Source organism: Corvus cornix, chromosome 1 (genome assembly GCF_000738735.6).
Source record: "Corvus cornix cornix isolate S_Up_H32 chromosome 1, ASM73873v5, whole genome shotgun sequence".
Lineage (NCBI taxonomy): Eukaryota > Metazoa > Chordata > Aves > Passeriformes > Corvidae > Corvus > Corvus cornix.
In genome coordinates this window covers 109,744,875-109,760,148 of record NC_046332.1, presented here as the reverse complement: position 1 = coordinate 109,760,148, position 15,274 = coordinate 109,744,875, and the positions used below count along the sequence as shown (strand labels likewise).

Sequence of the window (15,274 nt, the reverse complement as noted above, 5' to 3'; positions counted from 1 at the left end):
ACCCCGCCATGGGCAGGGACACCTTCCACTAGCCCAGGTTGCTTCAAGCCCCGTCCAACCTGGCCTTGGACACTGCCAGGGTGGGGCAGCCACAATTTCTCCGGGCAACCTGTGCCAGTGCCTCACCAGCCTCACAGTTAAGAATTTCTTCCTAATATCTAACCTAAACCTACTCTCTTTCAGTTTGAAGCCATTCCCCCTTGGCCTGTCACCACGTGCTCTTGTAAATAGCCCCATCTGTCCTGTAGGCTCCCTTCAGCTCCTGGAAGGCCGCAATTAGGTCACCCCAAAGCCTTCTCTTCTGGAGGCTGAACAGCCCCAATTCTCCCAGCCTTTCCTCCATCCCTCTGACCAACTTGGTGGCACCTCTGGCCTCTCTCCAACATGTCCCTGTCCTTGCTGTGCTGGGGACCTTTCCACTCCTTCCCTTCCCGGCTCGGCAGGGCCTGTCCCGCTCCCGGTCCCCGCGGTGCGGGCGGGTCCGGCCTCCGGCGGGAGCCCCGCCCGGCCCGGCCCGGCCCGGCCCGGCCCTGCCCGCCCGGCGGAGGCGGAGCCGCGCAGGACTCGCCACCGCCACCGCCGCCGCCGCTGCCGGAAGCACCACCGCCCGTGCCGGGGCCATGGAGGATTTTCACCCCCACAACGACGAGGTAGGGCCGTCGCCTCGCCCGGCGCGGTGCCCGGGACCCTCCGCCCGCCCCAGCCCCCCGCGCCGGAGGGGCCGGGCCCGCGGCCCGCCGGCCTGCCCGGGGCTGCGGGTGGATGTTCCCTCTGGGAAGGAGCCGCGGTGCGGGACGCTGCCGCGGGGCTGTCAGACCGCGGCCATTTTTCCTGGGGAAAAATCCCATTTCCTTGGGAGAGCCCCGAGAAGTGCCGGGCCCGGTCAGAGCCGCGGGCTGGTCCTGCCGGTTCGAGCGGAGGAGCCGATCCCTCCCCGGCCGCCGCTTCAGGGCTCTGGCCACCAGTTTTCATTTAAAAATAAAACAAAACCCCAAACAAACATTAATGCCCTTGAGGTTTCTGCCCCTGCCCAAGTGTTTGGAATGCGTGGCTGTGAAGTGGCGGGTGGCACAAGGGAACGTGCTGTGATTCCTTTGGGAGCCAAGCCAAGTGCCCATGAGCAGGATAGAGTAGAAAATAGGAGACATTAAAACCTGCAAGCTTTTTCTGTGCTTGAGAAAGGTGTTTGGGTATGGTAATAACTGTGCGTACCAGTCTTTTTGATATTAGGTTTGCAAAACCGTGTTTTACCCTCGGGAAGCAAGAGGTAACCTGTGGGTTAGCAAGTTTGTGACTCCAGTAAAAACACAAGTTAAGACCCAGAGGAGAAGATTTGTTATTTAGTTTTTTCCTGGAGAATATTCCCACGACAAGCATAGACATGGTGGAATTTGATCTTTACGGAAAATGTAAAGTGAACCTGTTTCGAAGTTCACTGAGGTCTGAGCTTTTTGGTCCCACTCAAGCATACTAGAAAAGCAATACTAAATAATATATGTATGGAACCGGGGGAAAAAAGTAAGATTTAAAAATTATACTAACAGACTACAATGCAAATAACCAGACCCTAATCAGTTCCTTAGAGTAAAACTATATTTTGTTTACTTTTCTGACAAAAAATCACAATAATTAACTTCTGTTGCAGATGATCTTCAATGCTGACGAGGCCCACAACATAGTTAAAGAGGTATGTTTTAACTAACAGCTGTATTTTAAAGAAATTCTTTACCATACCTTGCCCTGTAGTGAAAGCAGTTATTTTCCTTGACCATCCCAGATAAATATAAAATGATATAGAATTAGTATTTATATAAAGACAGTGATTAACTTGGAGCTGCTTTAAGGTTCATCTGATTGCTGTCTTCAACTGCCTAAAGAGGAGAAGGTAGATGAGAGGAGAGCCAGATTTGTATTACAGTGGAAAGAGTTGGGTGACAGTCACAAGCTGCAAGGGAAATCCACTCTGATTTGTCTTTTCCCCTATATCCAGCTAGACAGAATCCAATCTCTGGAGAGGCTGCAGGGAGAGCTTGTGGAGTCTCCATCCTTAGAGATCTTTAAAACTTGACTGGACAAGGCTTTGAACAGTGTTATCGGACTTGGGAGTTAGCCTTGGCATGTGTGGGAGGTTGCACTCTATGAGCTCCTTGTTCTAGCTTTTAAAAAACATTTTTACAGAGAAAGAACAGGCTGGAATGAGCAGCCTGATAGTCTAAATTAAATACCTACTTACTAGAGAGTGACTAATGAGGAGCCTGGGGCTTACAGATGCTCTGAGGTTTTGTGGGGAAGTGGTGTTTTGAGACAGGAGTTTCTAGAGGGGCTCTGCAGGTCCTCTCCCACCTGCACTTTTGAAGCTGCTCCAGTACACAACAGCAAGCTCTTGGATGTCAGATAAACAACAATTCAGCCCTTTATGTAACTGTTCCTGCCTTGTAAAGCCAAATACGGTGTGACACAGTCTTCAGGCACTGGGAGTAAAGCCAAGTGTTTCTGCCTCTTATTGGAAGCTTAACCAGGGCCAAGGAGCTCCAGCACTGGGTATATTTCTGGAAGGACCAAAATCCCTGAGAGTTCTTGTCCCTCTTCTGCCTTCTGTTGTGTTTTGTGAATGTTTGTTTCCGCTGATTCCTTTGGCCAACTTTGTACAATGTGGTCAGAATTAACTGAGCTTTTCAAAATCTGGGACACAGCTCTCTTACACAGCCTGTTAATGGAGGATTAGTGCATGGGATACATCTCACTGAATCAGAGGAGAACACAGTTTTATTTCCCTCACCTTTTCCAGGGTTGTGTTTCTTAAGCGAATTCCTCAACTTTAAGAAGTATCCATCAGCACATAATTCTGAATTTCTTAGGAGCAGAGAATGCAATTTAAGAGTTACAGTTTGAGAGAAGGATTTTTATTCAATCATTTTAAGTTTAAGCAAGACTGGCCAATCTGTAGCTGTGAGAGATCATCCAATTTTCAAGCAGCTCAGATGTTTCTTGTGCTGCAAGATACGATCCTTGAGTATCTCTCATACCTTTCCCATCTTTTAAGCAGGGATGTGCATTTCACTGCTGTCACTGTTGCTCTAAAGGTTTTGGAATCTTGCTGAAAGGTTGGCCAGCCCAAGCTGATTAGTGTCATCCCCATTACAGCAGCTTCTGAAAGCCAAGCTGGAGCAGGCAGTCATTAGGAACAGCGTTAGGATTTTCACTGGTAAATAGATCCATTCACTTGTATCCAAAACATATGGCTGAGGCATTTCCTGCAAGAAATGTTTAGTCAGAGCCTCATTTTTATTCCTGTGATATTGTGATAAATATGTACTAAAAATAAATTTTCAAGAAGGGTCATTTGACTTCCCATTCAGCAACTGATACTTGATGAGCTTGAGTGATTTAAAGTAACCTAATTGTCAGAAAAAAATTCCTCAGATTATGCAAAACATTTTAAGACTCTACATTTTGAAGTATGTTTACTGTAATATCTTTTCCCCTCTGTTTTAGTGCATAGAAAGTGTTTTAGGCAAGGCAGATTATAATCACAACAAAGTCAACCAATGGACTGCTGCTATAGTAGAACAGTCGCTGACACATCTGGTGAAACTTGGGAAAACCTATAAGTACATTGGTAAGTACAAGCAGCTGTACTTGTACCACAGGCAGTCACAATAAATAATTGCCAAAAGGTTCAGGGGAACCCTATAAACAAAGCAGAGCAGGTACCTGAACTCTTCTGTTACACAGATTTTTAGTAATACCTGCGGTAAAGCTGTGGCAGTTTTACCTGGGCTGAGCATCCTGGCAACACTTAACACAGATTACATGTTACATGGTCTTTCCTGATTGTTGAGCAACCCCAAGACAATTGTGTCAACCTTTTAGTGTCAGTTCAGGAAAAAATTGCTACCTTAAATAAATTTTCAGTCGGATTAAGCCTCCTATAAATACAAACCTCTGGAAGACTTTAGTCCTGTATGCAAGGTCATGTCCCGTTATATTTATGTGTATACCTGTGGAAGGAAAAAGGTAAATAAAAAAGTTTAAGCCACTTTGGTCCTTTTGTGAGGTGCTGATGTAATGGCAAGTGTTTACACTCTGTTCTGTTTTGAAAGTCTTGGACTCAGGTTGTCAGTACTTTTGTGACCATTGCAGGTCCATCTAGAAAAGCTGCACATTACTGGGGTGTGATTTCAGAGAGGGGTCAATAAGTATTTTTGGGAAACAACTCTCATCAAGTATGACTTCTGCTGTACCTGTGAGGACAGCACCTGCAATCCCATTCTGATGGGCCAAGCCATATCTAAGTAGTTTAAAAGATTAAAACCCATAATCCTATTAGCAAGTGTTTTGTTGAAGCTGTTGTCTTCATGTGAGTGAAAATAATGATGAAATAAGTAACAAGTTCTTAAGGAAAATACTGGGGGCAAAGGGATTGTCAAAAAAGGTTTTGTCTTACCTGAATGCCACGTGCCAGCCTTTTGAAAATGTAATACTGGCTTGAGTTTGTAAATGCTGAGTGATTCACCTCTTCTGCTTTAATAATTAATTCCCTGGTTTTATGACTGTGTCTTGCAGTTACCTGTGCAGTGATGCAGAGGAGTGGAGCTGGTCTCCACACAGCAAGTTCATGCTTCTGGGATACCACAACTGATGGTAAGTTTCTGTGTCTGAACAGAAAATTTGTGGTCAGAGAAACATTACTTCTTGCTCAGCTGTAGTAGTTGGGTTGAACATTTTCAGGAGTGGCTGTGGAAACAGCATCTTTCAGGATGAGATGCTTGTTTACAATCCCAATAGAAATGTTACCAGTCAGTGCCTGCATTAAGAGCAGTTGCTTTGTAAATTGCGAGAAGTGGGAATAGGAAAGCCTTTCATTCTGAAACAAGAGTCAAAACATTTAATTCTCTCAGCTGAAGCGGCAGAAAACGTTGCTCATAGTAAATACATGTGGGTAGTCCTAAACATATCTGCCTGCTGTGAGGGGACAGGTACTTTGGAGGAAAAAAGAACTTAGTGAAAAGTAGAAATAGTTTGACTTAGAGTATGTGTTTCAGCTGCTTAACTGTCAGCCAGGCTTTGGATGCATTGTATTGCTTCACAATTAGTTCTAAATGGACTTTTTCACAGGTTGAGAATATTACAGGGAAACAATATTACAATAATTTGTTGTCTGTCACAGATTCAGAATGATCTTTTTAGAGGAGGGTGCAAGGTTTAAAACAGAGAGCTTCAAAAAGTCAACCAAGCTTAAAAAAAAATCATGATATGAAGTTAAGTAAACAAACACAGTTTAATCTTCATGTCTCCTTGTCTGATTTCTTGTCTGACTGTCATGACAATTTCAGTATGGGAATTTCAAGGATTTTTGCAAGTCCAGCTTTTAAAGAAAGATACTGGAATGGTGTTGTCCTGTTAACTGTCTTAAGCATTCAAGGCTCATGTTGGGTAGCAAACAATGTATAAGTTAATGAAAATGTTTGGGGGAGTTTAGTCTCTTTATAGCCAAGATAACATATTTCCCTTAAATTACAATTTAAATATTTATACTAATCTGGCATAATTTACACTGCAATAATGTGACTGTAGTAAAGACAATGGAATTCTATTTTAATTTTGTAATAATCTCTTCCAGGAACCTGCACAGTGAGATGGGAAAACAGAACCATGAACTGCATTGTCAATGTATTTGCTGTTGCTATTGTCCTGTAGCTGACTGGAAGAGAAATAGAAGCAACACCGAAGCCTTTAAAAAAAAAATCATCGTAACATATGGCTAAATATTTCAAACTCTTATTTGTTTCTGTATGAGGAGCATACAGAAGTTCTCTACAGAGAGCATACAGTCTAAGCCAGTTCTCATAGATTAGTTATGTGAAAGCTAGCAAAAGAAATTTAATATATATATATGTATCTATCTAAAGAGAAAGTTTTAGTAATTTAAATATTTAGAAGTATGTTAATGAGAAGGTGCCACAAAGATCAGTAGAATTTATGTCAAAGCTAATATCAAAGATATTTTATTCCAGAGGAACAAAACACATCAAATCAAAGGAAATATCAAAAGGCAAGCAAGACCTCTCAGGATTATGGTGCCTTTGGGAACAAATTATGAACACAATTCAGAGTGGATATACTGTAAACAATACTGGTTCTCCATGCTTCATTAAACAAAGCAAACTCTCCCTTTGAATGCTGGTGCTTGTGAAATTGCATGAGCATCACTTTTTGGTGAAGCATGGATGTTTACGTGGACACTAAATCCAGGTAAGCTTTTCCCCTGGAGGCAGAGGAGAACTTTGCTGGGACAGAGGTGAAATATACCCTGTCCTAGCAGAATTCTAATTTGTCTTCAAATGAAGAGCATAATATTTGTTAGCAATTCAGGGAAACATGCTGGGGATCTGACACCAGCCCTTAATTCATCATTTATAGACCTGAAAACATTCTGAAGGTACTTAAATTTGATTTTATTCCATGATTACAGAATTTGTGACAAGCACTTTATTGATTCCTTATGCAGTAGCCAGGAGCTAGGGCAATATGACTGCACCCACACTCCAAGTAGGATTAAAGTGATCAGTGAGAAGGCACACACATTTCTAGAGGCTCTTGTTAGCTTTGAAAGCATTTATCAAAGTAACATATCTGTTCTTTCTAAGAGTTTTTCCTACGTTCTCTAGGTCTAGAATTGGATTTTAGTCCTGTGAAGTAAAGTTTTGAGCACTAAGAATTCCCCTCCTTTAAAGATTTATGCAAGTTCTTAACTTTGCTCATCTGATGAGTCTTAACTTGAAGTATTCCACGTGGAAGAAAAGCATTTGCACACCTGCAAGTATTTGCTGGATTGGGGCCTACATTTTTGTTGATAAATGCACAAATTATATGATAAAGAGATGTATCAATACCAAAAATGCCTAAATGATTGCTGCCACTAAGTGGCAGCTGCATTAAGTTGTTTTCTCAGATGCTGCTTAAGGATAGAGTTTTTTGTTTATACTGTATGTCTTTGAAAGAGGCTGGTAACTACCTAACAGCTACTGTAGGGCTGTTTTGAATTTTAAGAAATGAATATTAAAGCACTATTACGCAGTTTTGTTTGGTTTTGGTTGTTTTTCAGATAACTGACTATTAGGGTATGAAACAAGTGTCCTGTGCAAAGAGCAAGCTAAAGAATATTTTGCTGCTTAAATTGTGTATATGTATAGCTAGTGTGACACTACAGAAGGACCCCTGTGTATGTGTAGTTTACAATACTGTTCAAAATACCTTGCTCTGCAGACAAATAAAATTCTGCTTTTACCGAAGTGCGAGTAAAATGAATACTGTAATACTGCATTTGCCAAAGGCAAGTGTTAAGATGTATGTGTATGTTGTACTGACCTTCAAATGTAGATTAATAATTAAGCATTGTTTGGGTTAGAACAGAAATTTCTGAATTAGGTACGAGCATTCAAGAACCAAATTGTGGAACTGACAAAAATACATTAGTTTTACGATATTTGGGATTGTGCAATGTGAAAAAAATATGTGGGGTAGCAACTGGAAAAGGTTTGGTCTGATCAATATGGTTAAAGAAGTGGGTGAGTAAAAACAGTGGTGGCTGTTGTGCTCCTTTTATAGGTATTGAGGTGCAATGATCAGAAGAAATATTCCACATAGCCACTTGTAATCTCATTTAGTATTTTTGCTTTACTTGAAAGCCAGATGCACTGAGTGAGACTATCAGTTTAATGAGGCTTGGTGAAGGTCCTCCTGCAGAAGAACCCTAGAAAATACTGCTTAATTATATGACTGTTTCATTTTTCTTTCTACCAAAAAAATAAAGTTTTGCCTTAGTTGTATTTTTGCTTTGTGTTCTTGATCAATATAAAAAGTAACTGAGAAAAATATTCCTCTTACTTCCCTTCACTTGTATATAACAGTGAGAACTTGGGAAATACATTGAAGCTGCAGTTTAGAGACAAGATCTTGTCAAAGCCTTGTTCCCAGGCTTGCCCTAATTTCTTATACCTCTGGTCTACTCATTTCTCAGACTTCTTCCCCCTACTGTGTCTTGATGATGCATGTTAAAGCTTTTTTACTACAGAAAAATTATTATGAAACTGGGAAAAGTATTTTCATTCTGCATCACATCCTAGTAAACTTAATTAGTTTTCCATCTTTCCCCCACTCTGTAGGTACAAAGAGCTACTTTTAACTCTCCTAACAAATGCTGAACATTATTATCTGCTTTTCCAAATAGTTAATTTCAAGAATAAAAGTTATGAATTGCAGACTATGAAAGCCCACAACATTTCACTGGTATTTTCTATAAATACAAGTTTTCTTTGTTGTGGCAATCAGGGGTATGAGTTATGGTTAACAATGGGGGTCTTTTTAACGGGACAGAAGGGTTTGCATTAAGGTGCAGCCCACGTGTATGGAGCTGTGTGTTCCCACGTATGATTTCATGATGAAAGACACCTGCTGTTCTTCCCACCCAGGTTTTGGTAATGTAAACAGAGGAAGTGTGAAAGTTAGGGAGCAGATTTGTTACTTTCCTTCTCATTGCCTGCCGGGTGTCTGCCAGTGACTCATTACCTTTCTGATGGCTGTGATACCATTACACTCGATCTGTGCCACCAGTACGAAGTCTGATGTGTTCAACTCAGATTCAGGCAATCTAAAGCACTTCACAGAAGCCACTGAAATCCCAGCCCACAGCAAGGCAATGTGGGGTTGGATGTGAATGTCAGCACACTGATATTTTAAATACAGTATAAAAGAGAACATTAGCTCCTGGTAGCCTGTATGCATCAGTACAGTGGCTGCCATATAGAGGCAGACAGGGTTTGTTCTAATTCGAGAGCAGTTCCTGTAATGAGCAATTCTTACCTGATTATTGGGATGTGCCTTGCTGCCTCCTGTGCAGTCTGACCAGGTCATTTTGTTCCCATTTAATTTGGAGAGGTGTTTTTTAGCACAGTCATGCTGTGATACAAGTACAGAGCCAGTCTACACCCCCATCAGAATATTCTGACTCAGGAAGCTCTGCCTGTGTGCTGCAGGACATTCCCAGCTCAAAGCCAGCACCAGTTTGTCTCTCTGGGAGTATCTGAGCTCAGATGCAATATCCTGTATATGCAGCAATAAACCCAGTTGTACAGTGGCACCAAAGCTGTGCAGTCACATTTATACCTGATATTGTTGCCTGTGAGCTGCTCTGCCTGCTGGGTCTATGCCAGGTGAGTGTCTGTGGACATTGGTAGTGTATGGAAAGGTTTCTTCCTCACAGACGGCTGCAGCCAAACAAAAGGAGATTTTTTTATACTTCAATGAATCTAAATCACCATTGAGTAACTGGAGGTTTTAGCTCACATGTTCCACCAAGCATCTGTTTTCAGACACAGGATACATATGTGGCAGCAGCTTTATTTGTACATTAAAGTTTTCTAAAAAGAAACAGGGTCATGAGCAGTCACGACAAACATGCAAGCACGTGATAGAGGAAGTTCTAGCAATGAAAATCACAGGAACTGTGAAATGGTACAATGTCAAAAACAACTATGGATTTATAACACGAGATGATACAGGGGAAGATTTATTCGTTCATAGAACTGCCATTAAAAAGAATAACCCTGAAAAATATATCCCAAGCTTAGGGGATGGAGAAGTAGTAGAGTTTAAGATAGTGTGAGGAAAGAAAGGGTTACAAGCAGCAGAGGTCACTGGGCCTCGTGGTGCTTCTGTGAAAGGCAGTATATATGCTAAAAATCGTAGTCATGTTAGACAATATCCCCATTATAAGCACCCCGTACAGCCTCCCTTTCCTAATCCCACCTTTCCCTTTTACCCTATACCCAATATGAACCCTTTCCTAAGTTTACCCCATCCCCAATTTATCCCCAACCAGTTTTTCATCCCATGGCTTCCCTATACAATTCCCTTTCCCTGCAACTCCTCTCTGATGTCGAGGGAGGAATGAAGAGAGGGAGGGAAGAATTTAATTATTGTTGTTTAGAGTTCCAACAAGTACAAATTGAAGAAACCCTCTCCTGCCTCAGTTCCCCACAAAGCATGCTCAGAAAATATCCATTTGGACATTAAAGACTCAAGAGGGTGGCTTGTTTTGTTTTGAAACTGTCCTTGTTATCTCATGTTTACCTAGTTGTTTTCAATGTTAAGTTTTAAATCTCTTTTTGTTAAAAATAAACGGGTGAAATGTCAGGGTCCCTTCCCCCCTGCCATGTGGTCCTGGGAGAGGGGCCCTGAGGGGAGGCACGGGCTTTCCCTGCCCCTGGTCAGCCTCGTTCCCCATTGGTTGTTTTGTGTTCCCCTGCGCGGGCAAGGACCCTCGGGTCCCGTGATTGCCGCAGTTCCTCAGCAGAGCCCCGGCCATGCAGCTGGAGAAATAAACATCTCTGAAACATCTATCAAGAATCCATCCATATATATTTCTTTTCCACTGGCCTCGTTGTCTAATACACGTGTTGCAGCTGTGCAGTATCCCCATTGCATGCTAGAGGACATGCAAACACCCTGAAACTCCCATCCCACAACTAACCTAGAATGACTTGAAAAGGGGAATCAGTCACGGAAACGCCTCACTGGTTATTATGGTTTGTGTCAGGCACTTACAGTCACCCTCATGCAAAGGAGCAGCCAGGGTCACAGAGCACAAGTACTTGAAGCAAAAGGGAAAGGGAAGATTTGTAGTGACACCAGCATTTTAAAATTTTAATTTTTATTATATTTTTAAATTAATGACAGAGTTTGTAATCTATGCTTTTGAGGCTTCACAGCATTGAGACCATAGAGTTCAGAATCAAAGCCATTAAAATCCCTCATCCAGGGAGGGAGGTGGTGAGATGGACTTAACTGGCTCAGATGCAACATGTTCAAACATCTTTCTAGTCAGCAGGTTCCCATGGGCCTATATAGCATATAATTAAAATAATTTCTGAACAGCACCTCCTAGAGTATGAAACATTATCATGCTAACTGCAAAACATCCATATATGCTTAACCACCTTAGGAAGAAATTAAACATGCCCTGCTCTGTGATTTTGTAGTTTACTGCAATTTTTGAGGCATCCATTACTCAGTGTTTATTCATGACCAGCTGGATAAAATTAGAGGTTGGGGGAAGGGTGATGAATGAAATTAAATCCTTATTTGACAAAAAGTAATATGATCTCACACACACACACACATATATATCTAAGTATGTTCATCTCTTTTTATTTATCCATTTCCCTAAAAATTTGGAGTCATTGAGACAATTTTGTTCATTTAGAATTTCATCTCTTGTTGCTTATTTCCACTTCACCCATGTCTAGGTATCAAGACAAGGACTCCAACAGCGTTCATACAAACAAATATCCTGACCAGAGATAATAAAATTCAGCATTTAGGTATTAGCCATCAGAAGTGAGAGGGTGAGGCAACAGCAAGGCTGTGGCTGCCTCTACCGGTGCTCACAGCACTCTGCTTGAAGCTGTCATGGCTTTATCCAACCTCTGTCAATAACTCTGGGGACTTTTTTCTTGCTGTGTGAGCTTCTACAGCAGCTGTTGAAAGTGGTCTGGCCAAATCTCACAAGAATCTGCTGCAGGGTTTCAAGTGAGGTCATTTTTTCATCTAAAATATCTTCAAGACTATGTAAGAACCTCACAGATCAATGCTGTAATAGCTGTATAGTGTTCATGCTTGAGTTAAATATTTTAGGAAATGAATCTTAAACAGTAGGCACAGTTGTAGCTGGGTGGACTGGTGATGTTGTGAGCAAATTATAGTTGCCTATTTCATGGTACTCATTGCAGGTCCTCTGAATGATAGTTGAAATGATTTTTTGTCGGGAAAAGCTTTGCAAAAGCTGGTTTTGGAAAGGAAGGAATTGAGTAGCTTTAATTTAAGGTTTATATCTGGATCAGCTGAGGCTTAGGGATCAGAGATGAGACCTTCCAAGCTCACCTCTTTGTAGCATTGCTTTGACATCATAAGCAACTTATGCAGTTGCCTTAGGGCCGTCCGTGTGTGTCTGTGCAAAGTTTAGGTTTCATTTGCATAACAACTGGAAAATGCGTGCTTTCCAGTTTGCTCTCCATGGGTTGCTCCACATGAAGCAAACCCAGACCTCTCTGGCAGTTCTGCTGCTGCTGGTTCCAGGCACAGCTACAGCAGGAGAGCAGTGGGCTGGGGTGGCTGGGGTGGGGCTAGCCAAGGAGGAAATGGCCCAGCCAGCTGCAGGCTTAGGAGTCGTAGCTATAGCACGTAACAGAAATTTGTTACACAACAGCCAGGGGCAGTTATGGTTGTGCCATTCCTCTTGAAACCCATATTTTCTGTGAAATTCTCACAGCCTCCAGGAAACAGGAGGCTGCCAACTGCCTGTCTTTGCTGGCTCGCAGATACCCCACAGATGCTCTTTTTTCTTCCCTGCTGGGAATTTCAGACTCGGGGCCACAGCTGCAGCTGTGAGCTGGGTGCAACAGTCACCTGCCCATCTTCTGACTTGGACTGTTTTGGTATTACCTGTTGGGCCCAGTAAAAGTAAGCTTTTGTACACATGCTTAACTACAGATATTACATACTTTTAATAGCAGTGTTGCTGCTATTAAAAATGCCTTCCCTTTAGAAGAGACACAGGACTGACATTCATGTATTAGACCACAACAGTAATGATATCTATTGATATTGAAGAGAGGTTGGTGAATTAAATATAAAGTTGGTGTTACATATTTCCAACCTCCTTCATCCACCTGCTGCAGCTGGTCAAGGGGCTGTACAGTCTCATAAAAACTTGTACAATGTTTTCTTCTTTATAAGCTGAACCTGAAAGTGAGAAAAGCAAAGAAGAGAAGCAGTGTGAAGGGGCATGGAAAACACCAAAAACTGAAAAAGAAACTGAAGAAAGAACTGACCTTCCAATTTACTTTCTGTTTTCCAGGTTCCAACTCAAAGAGCCAGCCCTGAAATGCAGTTGAATTTACAAAATCTGGTCTCCATCTCTCCCTTTTTCAGTAATCTGTTTGTTCCCACAGCTCCTGTCTCATTTCTTTAGGAAAATAGATTAAACAAATAAGCCTAGCTTGGAAACTGATCTTAAGCATTGCTCAAACAGTAGCCAGTGGAATGTGTGTTCCTGGTTGTCCACAATAGCAGTACCAGTAGTATTGTTCTTCCCATAGTATTATTACTGTATCATCCAGAAGCACTAAGTTTGGAACTATGTCCAGCTACACTGGATATTATTCAAACATAAAAGAAAATCCCAACTACAGTCTCGAAACCATTCAGTTTGACTGTGGAGAGAAAACTGAAATGGATGGACACAGCCAGTCCTAGGAACACAAAGAAGTAATATCAGGCACTCCAAACTCAGCAGTCCTAGAAAGGAATTTGAGCCCAGCAGTCGTCTCAAGATGAGGACAGAGATGAAGGTCTCTGAGGAAGGTCATTGCTGAGCATGTTGGTGCTGAGTGTTGGGAGCAACAACAACTGAGGGGTAGGGACTTTCCTGCTTAGAAAATTTACCCGCAGCATTGAGAGTCACACTGAGGTAGAAGTCAGAGAGAAGAAAGTTTAAGATGAAAACGGAAGAATCAACAATAGTGTAAAATACTTTTTCAGGTATGGATGGAAGAAAAGAAAGTTTGGTAGTTCTATTCACAAGAAATCTTTTCTATTAGCTTTTTAAAATATGAATGCATTCTTGAGTTGGGTGGAGAACAGGACAATGAGGTGAGAGGTTCCCTTTGTAGCTTGTGTGACATTTACAAGGTACACAAAGTCCTGGGCGACCTTTCCCATAGACACTTTCCTTGGCAGGAGTAAATACCTATTTGGCATGTAAGGCAGCTGGTAGCCAGCTTGCCCTGCCAGTTTTTTCTCTGCTGTACCATTCCTTATGTAGTTACAAAAGCAAAAGCTGTCCCTGTTAGCTGGCAACAAAGAGTGTTTTCATCATTTGGTAGGGAAAGACTCAACAGCTTGAAAGAAATTAAAGGGCTGTGGACATTACCTAAATAAGGAGGGAACATCTGTTACTTCTGAAGGGGAAGTGACATCTTAGTAGGTTACAGATTAGTCTTTGCAAATGACTTGAAAGTAACATGATGGCTTTCATAATTTTCTTGGGTTTGGGGCTGGTTTCTGTTGCTTACATAAACGCAAGTGTGCCTGGTACATTTTCCTGGTAGTCAGTTGCCTATATCTATCACCCTCTGACTAAGTCTGAGAAATGCAGATTTTTTATGCAGTGTGAACAGTTGGGGGATGGTGGATTTTTTTACCCAGTCTCACAAGCTAAAACTCATATAGTGTCTGTCATCATGTCAGCCTGGGCTGCATCTACAGCAGTGTGGGCAGAAGGTGAGGGAGGGGATTCAGCCCCTCTGCTCTGCTCAGGTGAGACCCCACCTGCAGTGCTGCATCCAGCTCTGGGGTCCCAGCACGGGAAGGACCTTGGAGAGGGTCTAGAGGAGGCCACCAAGATGATCAGGGGGATGGAGCACCTCTGCTATGAGGAAAGGCTGAGAGAATTGGGATTGTTCAGGCTGGAGAGGAGAAGGCTTTGGGGTAATCTAGTTGTGGCCTTTCGGTACCTGAAGGGAGCTGATAAGAAAGATGCAGCAAGACCCTTTACAAGAGCCCGGAGTGACAGAACAAGGGGGAATGGGTTCAAACTGACAGAGAGTAGGTTTAGATTGGATATTAGGAAGAAACTCTTTACTGTGAGGGTGGTAAGACACCAGGACAAGTTGTCAGAGAAGTTGTGGCTGCCCCATCCCAGGAAGTGTTCAATGCCAGGTTGGATGGGGCTCTGAGCAAACTGGTCTAGGGCAGGGTGTCCCTGTCCATGGCAGGTTGTTGGAATGAGATGATCTTCAAGGTCCCCCTCCAACCCAACCCACTGTATGATTCTGTGATAATCTCCCTCCAAGATCTCTCCCCAAATGTTGCTACAAAGATCTCCTCTCTAATCCGTCACTGCTACCTGTACCCTGCTTGCTCACAGTTAACCACCCCACCCCATGGAGGTTTTAGAGCATAAAGCACTTACAGAGGGCAGCAGTGCATAAAGGGCTTTAATAGGATATTGTCTTTTTGCAGGCTATATACAAGGAGCAGTGGGAAATGCTGTAAATACACTGGTGTATTGGCCCTGTACTGCAGTGCTCAGGCCAACACTCATCACTGTGGTTACCCAGGAGGACAGTGTGGGGGTTCAGAGTGTTTGCTTGGGGAAAAGCTGCTGGGATGCCCCAGGCAGTGATGTGAGGCTACACAACAGACAAACCCA

The 15,274-nt window shown here is 42.6% G+C and overlaps 1 protein-coding gene across 1 annotated transcript; it reads left to right on the top strand.

The window, feature by feature from the left end:
* Nucleotides 1-545: 545 nt before the first annotated feature.
* DYNLT3 (dynein light chain Tctex-type 3) lies at nt 546-7,832 on the top strand. The gene is made up of 5 exons (XM_039552090.1): nt 546-650; nt 1,646-1,687; nt 3,496-3,619; nt 4,567-4,644; nt 5,624-7,832. The coding sequence occupies exons 1-5, from the start codon at nt 621-623 to the stop codon at nt 5,698-5,700; spliced, it is 351 nt and encodes a 116-aa protein (XP_039408024.1). The 5' UTR covers nt 546-620; the 3' UTR covers nt 5,701-7,832.
* Nucleotides 7,833-15,274: the final 7,442 nt, after the last annotated feature.